Below are 18535 nucleotides of genomic sequence, written 5' to 3'. Positions count from 1 at the left end.
GGTACGCAAAACAAGCACGCATTCCCTAACACCTGCAGAGGTCAGTGACTTTAGCTAACCAAAACTTGATTTAGTGATTGTGCTGTAGCCTTAGACTCACAAACGCGTGCCGTAAAGATGTACGGATGCTCAAAGGATTAATATCAGCCTGTTGAGTATAGAGGTAGCGGTTAAACCAGAAGACAATTACGTTGCCAAAAGTAGACCCCTACGATTTGGTTATTCCATTTTAAGATTTTCTTTGATATATATCTATTAATTTTCATGCGGTGAGCGATGGTTACCAGATGTGCCTAAAGATAGTCATAGTGGCCGACGTTTCAAGACGGGTATGATCTGTTGTTTGTTTTTGATTTTGCCTACAGTAGCGGACGTTTGTCCTGTTGAAATAAGTAAATTTCCCAAGTTTGAGGGTTACCAAGTATTGGGCCAATAGAAGATTTTAAACTTGTCGCATTGGGGTATGCACCCAAGACTCCTTACTATTAATTATTACTGTTAATATTAGTGTGATTCATTGTATAGTAGTATGATTCATTTATTTTACTGTGGTTAGCTCTGAGCCGCAAATGCAAATGTCAGACATCAGCCAATTCGTTTTCTTAGCGTCTTCAGGACGAGAAGAAATTGGGTGCAATGTGCATTTTCAGGCAGTGCAGGCACAATTGACACTGCTCTTTCGTACAAGCCAGACGGAACCAAATAAACACTGCTTCGGTGTTTGCCTGTGATAATGAGGACGGATGTAAACTGACCTATTTTTTTCTTTTACCAATCAGAACCGCCAGAAGCCTCTTCAAAAATGCATCATACGTCACATCTTTGTTCCGATACGCGTAGTGCCTTTTGGTGCACTGCCGAGTACGTTTCTGCACCCAAAAGTGGCTAGCAAGTACATTGGTCGTCCCGAGATATTCAGAGTACCGTAAAACACTCAAAATACATCGTTGTGCCTACGACGGATCTTCCATCATGACGGCGCGAGATTGTTGATGCGATGCTGGTAAGTCACTAGTAAAACCTTCTAGTTTACTCGTCACCTCGATTGGCTTGAATCTTTATTTTCTACCGGGAACGATTGTAGAAAACATGAGCCACTAGAGAGTTATAGTATAGCGTTTTGTGCCGTTGCGTACGTTAAAAGTTATATTTTTGCGGCAACCTACGTTGGCACCGAGCGGACAGTTTTAGTACAGCGTTTCGCCGGTTTTGCTTTGCGTCCCGATAACGCTAATGGCACCATCTGTTGAACCGAATGCGACGCGGAAATCATCTGGCCGAACGAGCACCTGGAATTTGTGCGACTGCCCAAACAACGAAACAAAACGCCTTCCCGTTAGTATCAACTGCAAAATGTGCACGACATGATAGAAATATTCTCCTACATAAGCACACTATATAGCGGAAGCATCGAAGCACCGAGGTTACTTTTTTTGGCGGTCGGACGCAACACACAGAACCAAATGACTTGGTTTCAGGTATACATTTTATTCGACTCGAATCCCGAAATCCGTTTCGAACACATGCTTAATAACCACAAAACTGCCTATACTACGATCCGGAAGCACAAAAATAAAATGCGATGTTTTGCCTCCAGCCTGTCGTAAACATATCGCACTAAATTCACTCGATTTGCGGGGTCGAACAGCAAGTCGCTTCTCTCTGGCGCAAGCCGAGAAGGCTTTTAACCGCACATACTGGGTTGCGTTATCGCTAGTGACTACTAATTCCGAACATAGCAAGCACAGTTCACGCTCAGGAGCACACCGTCGCCTTCCACCGCGAAGCGAACCCGTCAACGATAGGGGCCCCTAGCTGCTTTCTGGGGAGAGGTATTCCGTGAGACGTTTTCCACTGGAATATTGTTGAATTTTAATAATTGACACCGCGACACACATTGCGTCAACTAGAAGTCAGCATACGTTACATATGACGCTAGTATGTGGAAGCAACACAGCAACCGACGCCGGCGTGCAGCAGTTTTTTCTTGCAGTCAGCGGTGTCACGTTAGTTTCGCTCACCGCGATAGCAACGTGCAAAGCTAGGGTGCTATTGAAGAAGACAGGAGCAAAAAAATTAGCAGTGGCTTAGCTCGGCTATGCCAGGATATACGTAGAGTGAGCTAAGGTTCAGCTGGTTATTCATGGCTTTCCTGGTTGTCTAGGATTAGCCTGATTATCATGTTTACTGCTGCTTCAATTACATACACACGGTACAGGCATTATATGACACATTTACACTTATCAAGTGGCTCCGCCGTAGCGTCACCAATAGCACCAGAGCTATGCTTGTTCCACAGTCGAAGGCAGGTGTTGCTGCGATGCACGAGCCATCGGTTCCACAGCCGGCCACACCTCACATCAAGTAGACCGGTCTGCCACGTGCGGAACGGAGGTCGGCGAAGACGCTGGGCGCATGGGATGTGTCAGAGACGCCAGGCAGTGAGCAACGTTATGTGCGCCGTGTGACGTCGCTGCTCCTCGCGCACGCAGCATGGCTCTCAAGGAGTCACGTGAAATTGCTCATCCTCGGCCAGTGTAGCTCACAATACAAAAACTTGTTTTATATGGTGCAAATTACAGCTCACAGAGAAGCGAAAATGTTCAGGAGCTCCGGCCTACTTGCCGCCATGTCGTAAACACAGGGACATGCAAGGGACGTAGCGTTTGCATGCTACTTCGCTCAAATAGCGTACTTTCGTTTTACGGCCGCTTGACGCAAAACCTACTTCGCGTACTTCGCAGGTGCAGTGGGACAGACGCAAGCGAATAGCACACGGTAACACTTAGCGTAGAGCTGAAAACTCTATACTAAAACTGTACTGTCACAGCACAACGCATGGGAGATATCTCCGCGGTGATGTCGAGGCCAATCCAAGACCCTCCAAAACAACCCGCTCGCAAGCCAATGCTAATGATGGAGATGAAGCGCCACGTCGGCCTACTAAATGTGATAAAGGTGATACGCAACAAAACAAGATCGTGAGCATCCTCAAGGAGCTGCAGTCCCAGTCAGCAACAATATCAACAAGCGATATGAAAATAAAAGAAACCACTGCAGAAAGAAACCATCGCAGCAGCTAGCTCAAGGTAAAATCTGCGCTGGGAACATTTGATAGCAGGCTTTCGCGGTAGAACAAAAAATATACAAATTTGAGATACTTATGAAGACGTGAGTCCCGCTACTATAGTGTTCAATCACACACAAAACCAGAATAGTCTGTTGCAATCTCGTCTTGACCAACTTGAAGAGAGAGTAAGCCGCGATAACTTGGTGTTTAATGGCATCACTGATGCTAAACAATAGTTGTAAGACTCCGAAAGAACAAACTTAAGCGTCCTAGAACACCAAAAAAGCTTACGCGTCCTAACACCCTAATATAATAGCGCGGTGACAGGAGAACACATTGCGTGCGTCCGTCGACCGGGAATATAACCACCATGGTGCCGCCCAATAATTGTGAAGTTTTCGAATTCTAAACGCGAGAAAAAGTTTATTCAGCAAAATATAAACCAAACGAGCATGATTTCACCCTGTTAAAAGACTTATCACTTGGCATGCGAGAAGCACATAAACTTCTGATTGAATTTGCCAAATACCAGCCTAAAAACCTTTCTTTATAAAAATATAAAAAAGTAAAAATACCAGCATCTGCACTTCGTCGATAATGGCGAGGGAGCGGATTACGGGGACTCGAAATGACATCTAAGTTGCGCCACGAGTGATATCCGGTTTCCGCCCCGACATTTATTCGATTTGCGCCGTGAGTTGCACCTTGATTATTCGCTAAACGAAACTTCAACTCAGGGCTCAAATTGAATTTCGCTTCATTTTTCGATTGATGGTGGTGTGCGCAGGGATGAACGCGGATGGACATTGGGAGGTTCTAATGTACTCCGCACGGTTACAGGCAAAAGAGTAAGCCATTTAACATTCGGGTACTAACTCACGGTCGTAGCCCAATGGGTAAGACGACTGACACTAACTTTGTCAGGTCTACTAAACACCGGCTCGAATCCTGCATGTGCCTGTGTCATTTTTTTGCTAATGTAAATGCTATGCGGACGGACGCGGACATTGTGCGGTCGTAAGGTACTCCGCACCTAAAATTCTTCTAAACGGCAACTGCGTCACTTGCGACCATGTTTTAGGCAATGTGATTGAGTCGGGCCATTTCCCTCACGTGGAGTTGCTAACTACGCCCCTAGGAACTGTAATACACACAATACTTCCCCCTCTCAGCAGCTTCTAATCTGGCCCTCAATAGCCAGAACTTCGTTACAGCCTGCTGTGTCATCCGAGTAACAACTACTAAGCGGCAGTGGCAATCAGTCCTCCTTCACTAAAGCATCGGTTCTTTTCACTGATAGCAAAACGTAATCAAAAAGCTCACCGAAATTTCCGCGGGAATTAACACTTGCGCAGCTTATGCTACCATTCTAACCACAACATGGTTCCATAGAAACATCCGCGATAGGAAATTTTTTTGACTCAGCCCAAACATATATTGTTTTTTTTGTTGCAATAGAGAGGCGAAATAATGTGGCGGCATATTGGTTGCCCTAAAACTTCACCTTGAATAATTTGATCTTATCATATTGCCACAAACCATGCTTTGGGTTTATTGTTTATGTTTTGTTTTTGCCTACCGGCTGCGCCTGGCTATGTTATCTCTGTTATCCGCGGGCCAAGTGAACCTCATGTTCTATACTTTATGCCGCACGGGTTATCTCCTTTGATAGAGAGAGTGTCGCGAACTACCCTAGAATAATCTTTTATGATATACATTGCTCTGGATGCAATTCGACTGTTCGAGAAGCCCTTGCGCCGAGAGATGAATGATTGCAGATCAGACGCCGTGGCATTCGATTCGACGACACCATTCTGCGTACGTCACGTTGTTGACTGCTGTTTCGCCGTCTGAGAAGTCTTTGAATTGCTAGGGGAGCTCATTTTTGCTCGAATAAACTTGTTTTCCTTGAAGACAACGGCATCGTCTTTGGCAACGGGACAATATCTTCATCTTTGGAAATGAAATGTACATCGATCAAGTGTCTCTTTGTAGAATAATATTAGGAGCCTGCTATCACCCCTCCAATGCCCCAGCCACATTTTTGACTGCGCTTCAGCAAGGTATCTACACGTTAATGACCGGCTGCACTTCATTTCCTATTTTTCTGTTGGGAGACTTTAAATACACAGGAAATAAATGGTTGCTATCAGTGCCTTTCGCAGGTCAGATTTTATAAAACCAACACTTGCTCGAGATATGTTTGCACTTTATAATAACACAAATGGTTTAAAAGCATGCTAGAGTAACAACTGCGTCTTCTAAAATAGTCGATCTACTTCTCACCACTTGCTCTCCCCTATGTTGTAAAACACCTATGCCAAAACTACGTGACCACGCCCTACTGAAAGTTTTAACCGATTTACAGGTGAAGAATGCTACCGGGCCAGCCAAAAGTTTGAGTAAGTAGAGCAACGCCGATTTCACGAGAATACAGTAGGAACTGAACGTATTTATGAGTAAATTTTAAAGCGGCTTTGACAAGAGAACTATAAAGTCAAATTGAACCCTGTTTAAAACTCAAGTAGCCCGCCTCACCAACCACTACTTCTATTCTTTCACAGACGTAGCTACTTCTGTTCACTCACAAACTGCGTAGTGTTGTTGACCGTAGTCGCTTCGCCAATTGCATCTTTTTTAAGGTTTCGCATAAGCATTCACTAAAGCTTCACACCGATAACTACTAATAAAATTAAGTATCTTGAGTCTTCGTACTTAGCGCTAAAAGTCTGGTTGCCAAGGAGACGTGCTCTTCATTTTAGCGTGTGTTTTCGGATGTCCCCAAGGCACAGAACTAGTGCCTCTGCTTTACCTCATCTATAATTATGAATTGCCAAATTAAATTTTTCCCCGGTCTATTTATTCGCCTACGACTGCGCCCTTTACTGTGAAAGAACAACTATTAGAGATGCGTATCGCTACAAGATGACATTAACGCAATTTCGTCAAGGTGACGTATGTGGAAGATGACATTGAAAGTTGAGCAGCGAAAATTCATGCGAACCGGCCGTGGTGCTACTAATACGTTGTCTTTTCGCTTGAACAGAACCTCTCTGCAATAAGTGTCATCTTACAAATATGTAAGCCTTCATATCATACCATGCCTATCATGTCAATGCATATCGAGTTCATCATCAGCAAAGCTAACCTCAGCTTGGTTATTTAAAACGTAACTTTCCTTCTGCCCCGCTTTCAATCAAACTTCATTTTGCAAAAGCATCATCAGGTCGCAACTTGAATGTGCCTCATCTATATGCGATTCTTCCGCGGGGACGCTTAGTCATTTTCTGGAAGAGGTTCACAAAAACTAGGAACGTTCTATATACTCAAACTACTACTGAGCGTCGAGCGTAGCCATAATGAAAAATGATTTCGGCTTTCCGCCAATAAGTTCACGTCGCAAAATCGCACGTCGTTGTCTATTTCATAAAGTTTTTTTCATTAGCTCTTTACGAGATTGTTTATTAACTTCACCCTCATATGGGTCATCGCGTCGGGAGAACACGCAAAGTCGGCGTCATCAGTTGTACCACAAAACTTGTATTCATTCTTTCATCCCGCGTACATCAAATCACTGGAACAACCTTTCAGTAGATATTGCATAAATCAAGCATATAAATTTGTTCCGTTATGTATTGGGTAATTTTGCTTGAATAATTTTAGTTTTGTGCAAACAATTTGTTACTCTTGATGTGTATTTTAACTTGTCTATGACTTCCGAAATGCATACGGCGCACAAATTTGTGTCTCTAGAGATGTGTTTTTTATACAGTGTGTGAGCCGGCGGGGCTTTTGTTTTGGAAACAGCGGTTTGTTTTAATACTGTTTTTCCCTAAATACACTTTCCTCTGTAATGTATTACGCTTAAGTTAACAATAAACAAATAACTAAATAAAAATGACTCTACATGGGTTCGTACGTCACATATATTTTGGCAACTCAACAACTGACTTTTATTAGCTGTGTTATGAAGCTTTCACACTAATTCAGTGTAAGGTTATCAGAGTCACTTCTCGCATGTTTAGAACGGCTCGGAAGGGCAGCAGTTATTCAGCTTAAAGGACCACTGACACCAATTTTTGTGCCTGATATTATTGTACCATTCGCTTCCTTTACCTGCCACGACGTCATGCGTAAAGTATGAACAGCGTGTGTAGAGTGGAACATATTTTAATTTAATGGTAAATGTAGCCCCCACGAGACCTCTCTTCTTTCGACTGCCACCGAAATCGACATCTCGTGACGTCGACTCAGGAGAGCGAACGGTGGTGACGTCATCGCGATATTCCAAAATCCGTGACGTCGCGTAACAACAACCGGCGGATCGCAAGGCAGTCGCATGGAGCAAGTTCCGAGCCTTCTATTTCGTTCCGTGAGCAGTGCTGTGAGCAGTGCACGATGCATTGGTGTTCAGTGAAGAACTGTAAATCGAAAACGGGAAGTGGAGTTTCTTTTTTAGCATTTCCTCGCGACGAGGTGGTGCGTGATAAATGGGTCGAATTCGTGCGCCGCAGCGGTCGCCCTGAGTGGGTTGCGAAGAAGAGCAGCGAACTGTGTTCGCTCCACTTTTCAACCGAGTGCTACAGTGAGAACCCGGAATACCTGGCGAGGTTTAACCTTTCAAAAGGTCGCGCATGGATCTTTCCCGGGTCACTGCCAACCATTCTTCCCGGCGCACCTGTGGCTGAGAGCGCAGCAGCGACGCCCAAGCGCCGTAAGCGACAGGTTCGTACGCCTATTGTTTATGTCACACGGTGTATACATTTCTGACGCAGCGCTTGGCCTAATCGCCTGCATTCCTATGGTATAATGCAGGAAGATGCAGCAGCAGAAAGCGGCGCACGAGCTATCGACAGCGCCGACGTCGCGATTGCACCAGCGAGCGAAGGTCTGTGATAGCGCTTGTCTCGCGCGCTCGGAACATCGCTGGGCTTCCGAGTGCTCCGGCGGTTTGTTTGAAACACGCTAAGCCGCTTTCTGTACAAAGTAATGCACCTGCCGGCAAGGTATAAAGATCTTTAGACCTACGAGAAAAAAAAAAACTGCACGTTATGAGCTCGCTCTCGAGTCTCGGTAAATAACCTGCTTGTTGCGGCGCTCTATTTAGACCAGTTTTGTGGCGCTTTCAAAACCAAGGACAAACAATATAAACAGCACACCTCTAATTTGTTTGGTTACTTTGTCGCGCTTTTACGTATAGGAATACAGACTGCAAGTGACAGCTAAATTGCTTGTTGGTAGTGGCAGTGACAGGGGTGTGCTTTAGGCAAAGCTGCTTGCTGCAGGGGAATGTTTGTAGTTGTGAGACAGTGAAGCAGAGAGACAGCAATTTTTTGCTGGGTTATCATACAGAAACGGTCACTGAGCTGTCTGTAGCTGGCAGCGCTTGCCTCAGGAGAAAAAAATCAGTGTGAGAGGTCTTGGCATCCACATTTGGGTAGAAGGACATTTCATTCAAGCATATGTTTTATTCATTGTCTTTACATTGGCCGTGAATGAATGACAGTTACAAAACCTTACCGTGGGAAACTTGCGCACTGATTTTTGTACACCAAGAAATTGTAATAGCCACAAGATATTGTAAAAACCATGGTAATGTAAGTTTCTAGCCCTCTGGAAATAAGTGACATAAAAATATTAACTTTATTTTATAATTGTATCAATGATAATAATAATAATGAGCACCTTTCATCTGCATTCTGGCACGCAATGAAGTGACCCCTTCCTCCAACCTCCTCCTCCTCCTCCTCTCTCTCCTGAGGCAAGCTTATGGATGTTGTACCCTGCACTGAATGTGTTTCGTGTATGAGGTGATTGCGTGTAAGAGCCTTCTCCAGGTCTTTTGACCGAAGCACCCGGTGTGCCAAAGCAAACAATACTTGACCATTCATCATTGAAGTGCGAGCATTGTACCAAAATTCCTTGATATAGTTCATTTCTTGCCTTTACATTTAGCCATTGCACCTGCATCATCTGCTGCCAGTCCAGCCAACGAGGCATGGACCCCACCCAGAGTCGGCCACGTGGATGCACAGACGCAGGCCCACGCACACGTAGCCATGAAAAGCACGCAGGTGAACCGCAGGCCCACAACCCGTTCAATTGGTGTGCAAGCAGGAGGTCCCGCAACCGAAGATGCCGGTGCGTTCCCTTTACTGGAGAAAAAGCTCATTTGTACCGAATTCAAATGCGTGTTTAGCCAAACCAATTTTTCAGAAATTTTCCTCCAACACTAACACTATAAAGGCATTTTTGTACAGCGTAATAATTACTTTTTCATTGCTTCTTTTCCTTCTTAGTAACGTTTTTTCACTCCTTTAAATAGATGAGCACTAAGTTGCTCACACAGTTCAGTGCAAGCTCTCACCAGTAATAACCTGATCTTGCTTCTAGGGTGCCAAACTGATTTGGAGCTCCCCGATGTCTTGCTGCATGAGCACATGCATCAACGGCTCTGCTCAACGCCTTGTCCTAGTGTGCCAGACCACCTGGAGCTGGAACCAATGGACACGTCCATTCCATTCAGAGATGATCCTGCAGATGAGACTTACGACCCTGCACTCGAAATGTCAACGGCGTTAGTGCCTTTCAAATTTCTGCTTACTAATTGTAAACAGTTTGGACAGTCCTCCAGTTTAAGATTTTAGCTATTTTTTTTAATGTTGGTTACCTTTGCAGTTTCCAGTGCATTGTTGGGCAAATATCTACCTATGATGACAAAACCTGTAACATTACATGTTGCTCGCTCGTGTGTTGTCTGCCATAATGGTGCCTGACCAAAACCTTCCTCATGTCTTTCACAATAAGCCTTGTCTGCTTGGTTTCTTGGTTTAGAAGAAAGTCAACAGGTAAACTTTTCCAAAAGAAGTAAATGTAAAGGTTACAACAGGCCATATGATCCGTCACTTTTGTAACTTTAGATGAAGGCTGTTAAAAAAACCCGCTGAATTTTTGTTTTTTGAAGGGGAGTTTTACATGTGCAGTAGGAGCCCACTGCGGCGGAGGGCTAGGTTTTGATTTGTGCCAACTGGAAGCCTTCAACATACAGTAGACTCTCGATTAACGGAACTTCATAGGACCGAAAACATTAGTTCCGTTTAACAGGAGTTCCGTTTATTGAGAGAGATGTGCAAAGGTGAAAATTTATGTGGCTACGCAGTCGTAATGGCATTTCATGGAACTCTAAGTACTAGAAGGTGAATGCACGTGAATGTTTTTTAGAAAGCAAAAAACCTACAAGAGGTATTGGCGGTGAGCGCGAACACAGGCGGCGCTGCGAAGGGCGCCTCCGTGACGTCAGCTTAGGGATTCTCGCATTTGTCGTCTGCTTCACTCAGGATTGCTCTCCCTGCTGTTTCTTTGCGCTCGGTCAACGTCTGATGCTTTTCCGCACCAGAATTGGCGTGTGGGTAACTTTTTATCATAATAATTGGCTTAAAATCACATACAATAGCTCATGGTGTCAATTAAAGCATAGTTTTGGATACCGCTGCGGAAGAAACATTGCCGGCGCCACCCCATTCCTTGCGAAGCCGGTCCTGTGCGGAGCGTGAAGAGTTGGAGCTAGGCGTCAGCTTCTCATGTAAGCATTCGAACAAAAGGAACAGTCAGCTGCTAATAACCGACAACAGCGAAAATGGAAGACCAAAACAAATTCTAGGTCTTCAGTGCTGTCGGCTTTGTCAGGAGGCATCACGATTCCCGGTAATCATATGTAAGGTAAAACAGTTTTTGCAACCTTGGGGAACGCTCGAACGCGTTTTGTCACACCACCCAGGTAGCACAAAAGAGCTTAAATACTTCTACTACCACGAGTTTTCAGGACGAAAGAAACGGCTTGCAAACATCCCAGACAATCCGAGACACGCATTCGCGACGTTTTCGAAAGGTCTTCAATCACGTCTAATGTCCAGCGGGTATTACTATTTCTAGACGATTTATTTACTCTCTTTAAAACATCCTGAAAAATCTGTTTAGAAGTTGGATTTTACAAGAGCTGTATAAGTCTGTCAATGCGACTTTTCAATCCGCATTTTAGATGGTTAGAAGACGTTCTGATAATTCTGGTCTAGCAAAGGGCTTTAGAAAGATGCTAAGAATCCCGTTCTTGGGATATTTAGAGCCGCTTTTTAGACGTATGATATACGGCTTTATGAACCCCCCTGCCATACCCCCCTCCCCCGGAGGTGATGCTGAGGGCGAATGCAGCGGCTTTGCTGCATGCATTCGCAATTAAAAGCCATTTGGCTCGAGCAAACATTTTATTGAGGCCAAGCAATGGGGGTAATGTACTGAGGAGAAAAATACCGTTACAATTCAGAAAACATTGCGGTGAAAGCGTCCTTTCCACCTGCCAGAAGCATCTTATATAAAAACGTCCAAATAAAACACTTAACAAGATAAGAGCAATGCAACAAACTTGTATCAACAAGTCCAGAACTCTACACTTTCTTATTTTTAAACAAAGGATGGAGGGAAAACAGAACTCTGAAAACAAAAACAAAATAAATCAATGCAAGAAACTTGTAAAATCTTGTCCATAACTCTGTGAACTTGCTTATGGATATTGGAAGGTACGAATGCAGCACAAATAAAACACTGCAAAAAGGCACACGCAAGAAACTCTCACCATCACGTCCACAACTTGTACAGTTGTGTATGATTATTTGAAAGCAAGTATGTAGCACAAATAAAACTTTCACGAAAAAATATAAATAGAAGAAAATTGTACCATCAGGTCCACAACTTTGTACATTTGTTTTTAAACTTAAACAATAAGATGCAAGGACAACTTGTTCTACAAAAAATGATAGTCACTTAGGAAAGTGAAACAATTGAACTGCGTTTATCTGAAAGATCACATTGTAAAAATGTACCACAAAATGTGTTAAATACTTTCTTCCAAATAAAAAGCCACGTGCAGCATGACTAACAAAGCATCGCCAGCGGGAGTGAACATATCTTAAATGCAAAAGCTTTTCTTCAATACACATGGTTCATACATGGTTGAAAAAAAAAGAAGAAAACAATGCACAATTTTTCTAAACAAATAAAAAGCCATGTGCGGCACGACTAGCAAATATCACTAGTAGTACTAAACCTATCCTAAATGCCAAAACGTTTCATCAATAGTCATGGTTCATATATGCTTGAAAAAAAAAAAAAACCCTCAGCAACCCACCGGGGTCCTCTTGTCTGCACTGATGAGGGGCAAATCCTCTGTGACCTTTCTGTCGACGACGCCTTTCCCATTTCTTGCACTTTCCTTAATTAGCTGTGCTGTACTGGTCGTACCTCCAGCTGTTCAGGTTGTCTGGATGAACTGCAGAAAAAAAGCCAATAAAAACCTTAAGCCCCAACCACATGGAGCGATTTTGCGAGCGACTTGGGGCGCGACGCGACTAGCGACGAACTACTTTTCGCCGCGCACCAAGTCGCTCATCGAATCGCTCGGTTCTGGGCAGCCAGAAACAGTCGCTCGCCTCCCGGAAGTGGCCTCAGCGACTAGCCAATAGGAGAGCCCCTACGTAAGCACGCACCCTCCGGTTTTGAAAGAGAACGGGGGGGGAGATTTTGCAAATCCACGCAGACGACGTTTGCGGTGCAGCGGCAAAGAAAGCTTTGCGTGGCAAAGGTTGTGTACACGCTGAAGCAGAAGCAAGAAGGCTCCCGCTCACACTGGGTGAGACCCGTGTGGGAAAAACGACGCCAAGAAAGCGAATTCTTCACGGCGTTCATGTTGGAGCCGAGAAACGAGGCGCAGAAGGAAAAGCGTGCGCTATCGCTAACCCAAACCAGTTTTAGAGATGCAACGAAGTGCAAAAAGCAAGGTAGAAAGGCGTAATACTTTTTAGTCATGCTTTTTATGACAAATGAACAAAAAAAAATGTTTGCAAATATCCAGCGTACCAAGCGCGTTACTATGCGCAATGCGGAAACATTGAAATCGCCATCCTCAGTCGCATGCTCAGTCGCTCGAGCCGTCGCTGTCGTGTGGTTGCCTCGGCGAGCGACTTCGGTTCGGCGACTGCGGATCCTAGTCGCGTCGCTCGTCGCGTCGCTGGAAAAATCGCTCCATGTGGTTAGCGCTTTAGGTGTGTAATCCGTTTAAAATACCCTGTTATGTGTTAGTCAATGTGGGTTACGTTCGCGCCTTTGCATTCTTGAGCTGGATCATGATGACTGTCTTCATTTCTGCGTCCGTGGCTCCTCGTGTTTGCATATTCGCTCTCACAGCCTCTTAAAAAGAGTTGTACACGCACGCATATTTCAGAGAACATCCTTTTTTTACGGCCTATTGTACGTACCACATAAATTTAACTAAACTGAGCAGTTCGAATAAGATAATAAAAAGTTGAACCAGGGCAAGCTGAAGCAGCAAGCATGGTGCTATTTCATTTAACACTGCAGGCTTCACAACCCAAAAAGGAGTTTACTACCTATTGACTAACCTCTGACGAGGTGGCACAAGCTTGTTTTTCTGGCCCGAGTTTTCTGTCGCGAGCTGCCTAATTATTTGCCAGCTGCTTCGCTGAGCCGGCACAGCGATCTTCCGTCAGGTGAAGGGTGCAGGCCTTATGGGCTAGGAAATTATTTGCCGGCAGCTTGGTTTAAGTAAAGGTCCTATTCTAGGTCCATTTTAAAAGCGCTGTGACGGCGCAAATGACCGAAATAACCCACGTAGTCGTACTGTCACGGAAGTTGTCCTTCGCGAGCAAAGAGTGCCGGCATTTCGTGTCAGAATAATTATTTGCCTTGAAAGCACGGCCGGGTGGCTTATTTCGGTTATTTGCGCCGCCACAGTGCGTTAAAATCGGGCCTAGAATATGACCTTTAGTTAAACCAAGCTGCCGGCAAATAATTATCCTAGCGCAAAAGGCATGCACCCTTCACGTAACGGAACATCGATGTGTCGCGGCTAAGGCAAGGAGCCGGCAAATAATTAGGCAGCTCCGACAGAAAACTGCCAAGAAAGCTGCCGGCTAATAACAGCTTACAGCGCGGAAGACCGGCACTCTTCGCTTCACGGCAGCTTGCGAAAGAAAACTCTCCAGCTGTCTGCCGGCAAAGCGTGTTCTCATACAGCATGCCGGCACTAATCATGTGACCGCAGCAAGCCAATAAGGGGAGACTGCCGGCAAACTTCCGCTCGCGCGGGTAGGCCGGCTGCCGGCCGAATATCCACTCCCAAGAACTGATGTTTCAAGCTGATATATTTTAAACTTTGCTTAAAATATGCAAAACTAACCATCGCGCGACATTTTTGCACTACTTTAATTTAGCATTGCCGAAAGAGCCTTATCTCTAACCAGGATTTAACATCTTGCGACGCTTACCACGTCTATCATCTGGTTGGGGCGGCATGTTGCGATGGCAACAGTCGGGTCGGTTCCGAAACAGATCGCGATTTGAACCTACGTAGATTTTAATTGCGGCAATACGTTGATATTAATTGCTACGAAAAAAAAAAATAAACAGGCGCCAGTAAAATCGCAGTGCCGCTTCGAGCAGAGGCACCCGTGTTGGAGGCGGTTTACAGAGCTTTATCGGCACCAAAACACGGATATCTCAGGCGCTGCGGCTGGCTAAACGTTCACACACGACGCCCTGTCAGTAAGGCACTGCGTCATGGCATGGGACGACAGAATTCTCTCACAAGGAGTGAAACAAACCCACTTGTTCGCCTACGGCCCTCTTGGGTTAGTGCAAAAAAGATGCCGCAAAATTTTGACGCCGGCTTTCTTAAAAAATACGGTGAAAGCGCAGCTCAGCGTTTCCGACCAAGGATGCCAAGATGCAGCACAAGTTGTCGCGCAAGTAAACCAAAACATCTAATAAATGTTACAATGCCAACAATATATTCCAGGAGCAGCTACCATAGAGCAGCTGCTTAACCAAATACTTCTCGCTTAAAACTAACCACGGTATTACGCATACAACACTCGCGTTTGACAACATCGCGAAACTGCACACATCAAGACAACTTAACGGGCGCTTGTGGCTGGAAATAAAGCTTTTTTCAGAATCACTGTCACAAATACATCAGAAACATGTCACAGCGCGGCGGTATCAACGGGCGGAACAATATGTAACCAATGAAAACGGCACAAATAGCAAATACTACAAAAATGATGGCTACACAAAGAAGCTCGGAGATCGGCGCCCAGCCGCAAACTGACCGTCGGGGTTGGCGCCAAAATGATTACTCTTCAACCCAGCGCACGCCCAAGCTCATGCGAACGCTGCGGAGGAGGTAGAGGCAGAGAGGAAAGCCACTGTTTTCTCAGTAAATGGAGTCACATCAGGCCATACCGTTGGCGCCAAACCTGATTACTCTCAAACCAGCGCGCGCCCAAGCGCGGGACTGTACGGCCGGCTACAAGAAGGCTAGAGGAAGAACTGCTAACAGCAGTTATCAGAAATACGTTTTAAAGACGTCATTGTCTGAGGGATATTATCCTTGCAATGATTGACTTCTAGAAGCCATCTTTTCCTGTCTGAAATCCCTTTCTGACGTTTCCTCCATAAATACGACGTTTTCTAGACATTCTGTGCTACCTGGGCACTTTACTTTGTCAAGGCATGAAAGTTTGCCGACATGCACTATAGACTGCAAAAACTGTAGGTTGAGTTCCAAATAACCCAATGTGTATATACGCGCGTGCTGATTCTATACCAGGCATCTAACCAGTATGGAGTTTTATTGAGCAAATACGAGTCACGTCTTCGTTAAATTTATAGTAACACATATATGTTTGTTAAGACCTGGAGGGATATTTCGGAACATTTTGCACAGCCATATCTTCCCGATATTCGGATATGCGTTATAGGAAAACTGCACTCAAGAGGAAGAGAAGGAGTAAGGGGAGGAGGGGAAAACTTTGTTTAACAATTAAATTGATCTGGTTAGTGGGCCGGGTTCTCAGTCCAGGACAAGAGAGTAAAAGTAATTTTCTTCAAATCATAGAACGCCATCCCGAGTAGAATAGGATTTGTTCTTCGCGCCTGGAAGGGTTGAAGAGCAATAAAGAGCTACTTGGAATTCTTCTTCGTTTTCGAGTCTTGTAATATATGCAGGTATACTATTTATTACGTTAGTTAGCGAGTATATCATGCCATCATGCCTTCAACACCGTAATCATGTCATCATTGTTCGAGTTGAGAGTCAGTTCGTTATGTTAACGATATAATTACGATAGAAATTCGGAGCACAACAGCCGCCTTCGAGTACTGTGGACCACATTGTTTAGGGCGCGATCACGATGGCGTAGCACAAACCTTCTTATTGTATTTGCATGTGAATAAACAAAGCATGCTGAGGATATGCACCTTCTTGCACGCAGCCGTAATGAAAGCCAATTTGTGAAGAAGAGAATGTATGCCATACAAAATAAAGGAAATATCCACACGACCTTTGTGAGGCTCCCAAACATCCCGAAACCTCCTAATAAGAAGTTGGTGATGGCGCAGAAAAATTAATGCGTTGGGCAGAAAAAAAAGCAAGAAACATTAATCCTATACAAGACAACAACGAAAGAAACAGAAGAAAGCCGCTTTATTTCCTGCTGTGCGATGAGCGTGTAGAGGCCGCTGCTTGGTACTTAGTATTAGACTGTTGAGTCTTCATAGGAGCATCTCAAAAATACTGCAGGGAAGCCTACGCATTTTGAATACTTATCGAGAAGCTCTGATCGCTGATCCTCGCGAATAAGCAAGAAAGGACGAGTTACACACCATCTTCTGACCGCTACTCTGAAGAAAGTTGTTCTCTATCTCTTCGTGTGTTGCAAACTTGTGGGGGATACAGCTTCAAATTATTCAGATGCGTCAGAAGCTTGCAAAATAACTGATTCGCTAGAAATACGCTTTTTAACGCACTGCAGCAACGAAGCGGGCGATTTCTAGCCCAGGCACTGTTGCCCCTCACAAGCGGAGTGTAGCAGACGACAGCGGCGCGAATCCCTAAGCCGACGTCAGAGCCAGGGGGCGCCACTCAAAGATCTCACCGCCAATAGGCACAGCATTCACAAAGTTCATTTGGCAACAATGAGTTGCTGTGCACTACAAAATGCATCAATTATTTTTGTTTGAGTCCTTGCAACTGCATCTTCACGGAGGCTAGAGGCCTCAACTTCGCCAGTGCTTGCATGCCACGGAATTTCGAGGACGGCAACGCGGTAATGAAGTGCGAATAGCACCACGATGGCACGAACCAGGCGGCCAAAATCTTGACGCACAGCCTTTTTTGCGTCCATCAGGAAAACTGTTTCGGAAAGAATCAAAACAATATCTGGTGGCTTAGAATGTGTGTGTGTGTGTGTGCTTTGCCTCCTGAGGTTAATGAAGAATTTGTTTTGCAGTCACAGCGATGTGCTCTCTACGTCATCAAGGAAGTACATCGTCTATGAGGAATGCTTGATGAAGTGCTTCAAGTTCTGCAGGGAGTGTCTGCGCCCAACCAAGTCTTCATTGGAGGTGGGACAATTATGTTACAGTTAAGCCTGGATGTAGTAAACCTCTGTGTAGGAAATTCCTGGATTTAAGGAAGTTTTTCACTTCCCCATTTCCAGCCCCGTTAAAACCCTTGTGTTTGCGACCTCTATGTAACGAAGGCGTTGCGGCGGTTGACCTGGATGTAGCGAAGTCGCTAAGCTAATCGGTCATTGCTTTTTGCACTTTTACTGAAAAATCGGCCGGAGAAATGCACTAATTCAGCGAATACTAGCACTAATGTAAGGAGCCAGCAGATACAAAAACGTCTAAATTGCCTAAAAACGAAATTCATGATGATGATGCACGGAGCGGCTAGCACCATCCCGTGGCTACATATAGCATCCACTTCTGTTTTTGCTTCTCTAGTGTGACACCACACCAGGTAGCGCGAGTAACTTCACTTCACTTCCTTTTTCCCCAGAATAACGAACTACCGTGCGTTTCCACGTGTGAGTGCAGAGTTGGTTCGAGAGTTAAGTTTTGAGATGCCACGCCTGCCTATCGGCTTGTAGTGGCACACCTTTACTGCTATCTTCATCGATGAGGGGTTGTAACGCCAGAAAATAAAGTTTTGTCTTTTCAAGACAGGCTCAATTTGAAATGCCGTCTCCGACGGCGAGAAAGAATGCCGCCACCCGGTACAGTGTTCAAGCTAACACCCTCTTCAACATCTTGAGTGCAGAAAAGAGCATCAAGTTCGTGAAAAGGCGCTCTTTCAGCCCACGTTTGGTTCTTGAAGCGTGTTAGGGCACCAAAAAGTGTCAAAAGCAACAGTGACACATCAGTTACGTTTACATTTACGAATGCATTTACGAAGGCCTTGCCACTTTGGAGGAGGAGGAGGAGGAGGTAACCTTTATTGTGGTAAGAAGACTGTATGTGAAGTGCGAGTAGAAGGGGGGGTGCACCATGTAGTGCCTAAGCTAGTGCAAAAGCAGCAGGCGCAACTCACAGTTTTTCACTCTGAAATAA

The 18535-nt window shown here is 44.9% G+C and overlaps 1 protein-coding gene and 1 long non-coding RNA gene across 2 annotated transcripts; one reads left to right on the top strand and one right to left on the bottom strand.

Annotated features, from left to right (window-relative positions):
* The first annotated feature begins 7132 nt into the window (after window positions 1-7132).
* LOC144159858 (uncharacterized) lies at window positions 7133-17649 on the top strand. The gene is made up of 6 exons (XM_077691521.1): window positions 7133-7795; window positions 7886-7958; window positions 9026-9211; window positions 9464-9647; window positions 17431-17545; window positions 17641-17649. Exons 1-6 carry the CDS (start codon window positions 7469-7471, stop codon window positions 17647-17649), a joined length of 894 nt encoding a protein of 297 aa, XP_077547647.1. The 5' UTR covers window positions 7133-7468.
* Window positions 12253-13606, bottom strand: LOC144157757 (uncharacterized). The gene is made up of 3 exons (XR_013319851.1): window positions 13522-13606; window positions 13216-13309; window positions 12253-12392 (listed from the first exon to the last, which is right to left on the bottom strand). It is a non-coding gene; the product is annotated as an uncharacterized LOC144157757 (long non-coding RNA).
* Window positions 17650-18535: the final 886 nt, after the last annotated feature.

Source organism: Haemaphysalis longicornis, unplaced genomic scaffold (genome assembly GCF_048455015.1).
Source record: "Haemaphysalis longicornis isolate Haplotype H1 unplaced genomic scaffold, Haemaphysalis longicornis Haplotype H1 scaffold_10, whole genome shotgun sequence".
Lineage (NCBI taxonomy): Eukaryota > Metazoa > Arthropoda > Arachnida > Ixodida > Ixodidae > Haemaphysalis > Haemaphysalis longicornis.
Note: the sequence above shows the minus strand (reverse complement) of the source record. Positions and strands in the feature narration are given on the sequence as shown.

Excerpts from the sequence above, each read along its gene's own strand:
- LOC144159858 (XM_077691521.1), top strand. The coding sequence starts at position 7,469 with ATGCATTGGTGTTCAGTGAAGAACTGTAAATCGAAAACGGGAAGTGGA. Across the intron at positions 7,796-7,885 it reads CCAAGCGCCGTAAGCGACAG|GAAGATGCAGCAGCAGAAAG; the intron begins GTTCGTACGCCT and ends GGTATAATGCAG. Across the intron at positions 7,959-9,025 it reads GATTGCACCAGCGAGCGAAG|CCATTGCACCTGCATCATCT; the intron begins GTCTGTGATAGC and ends CTTTACATTTAG.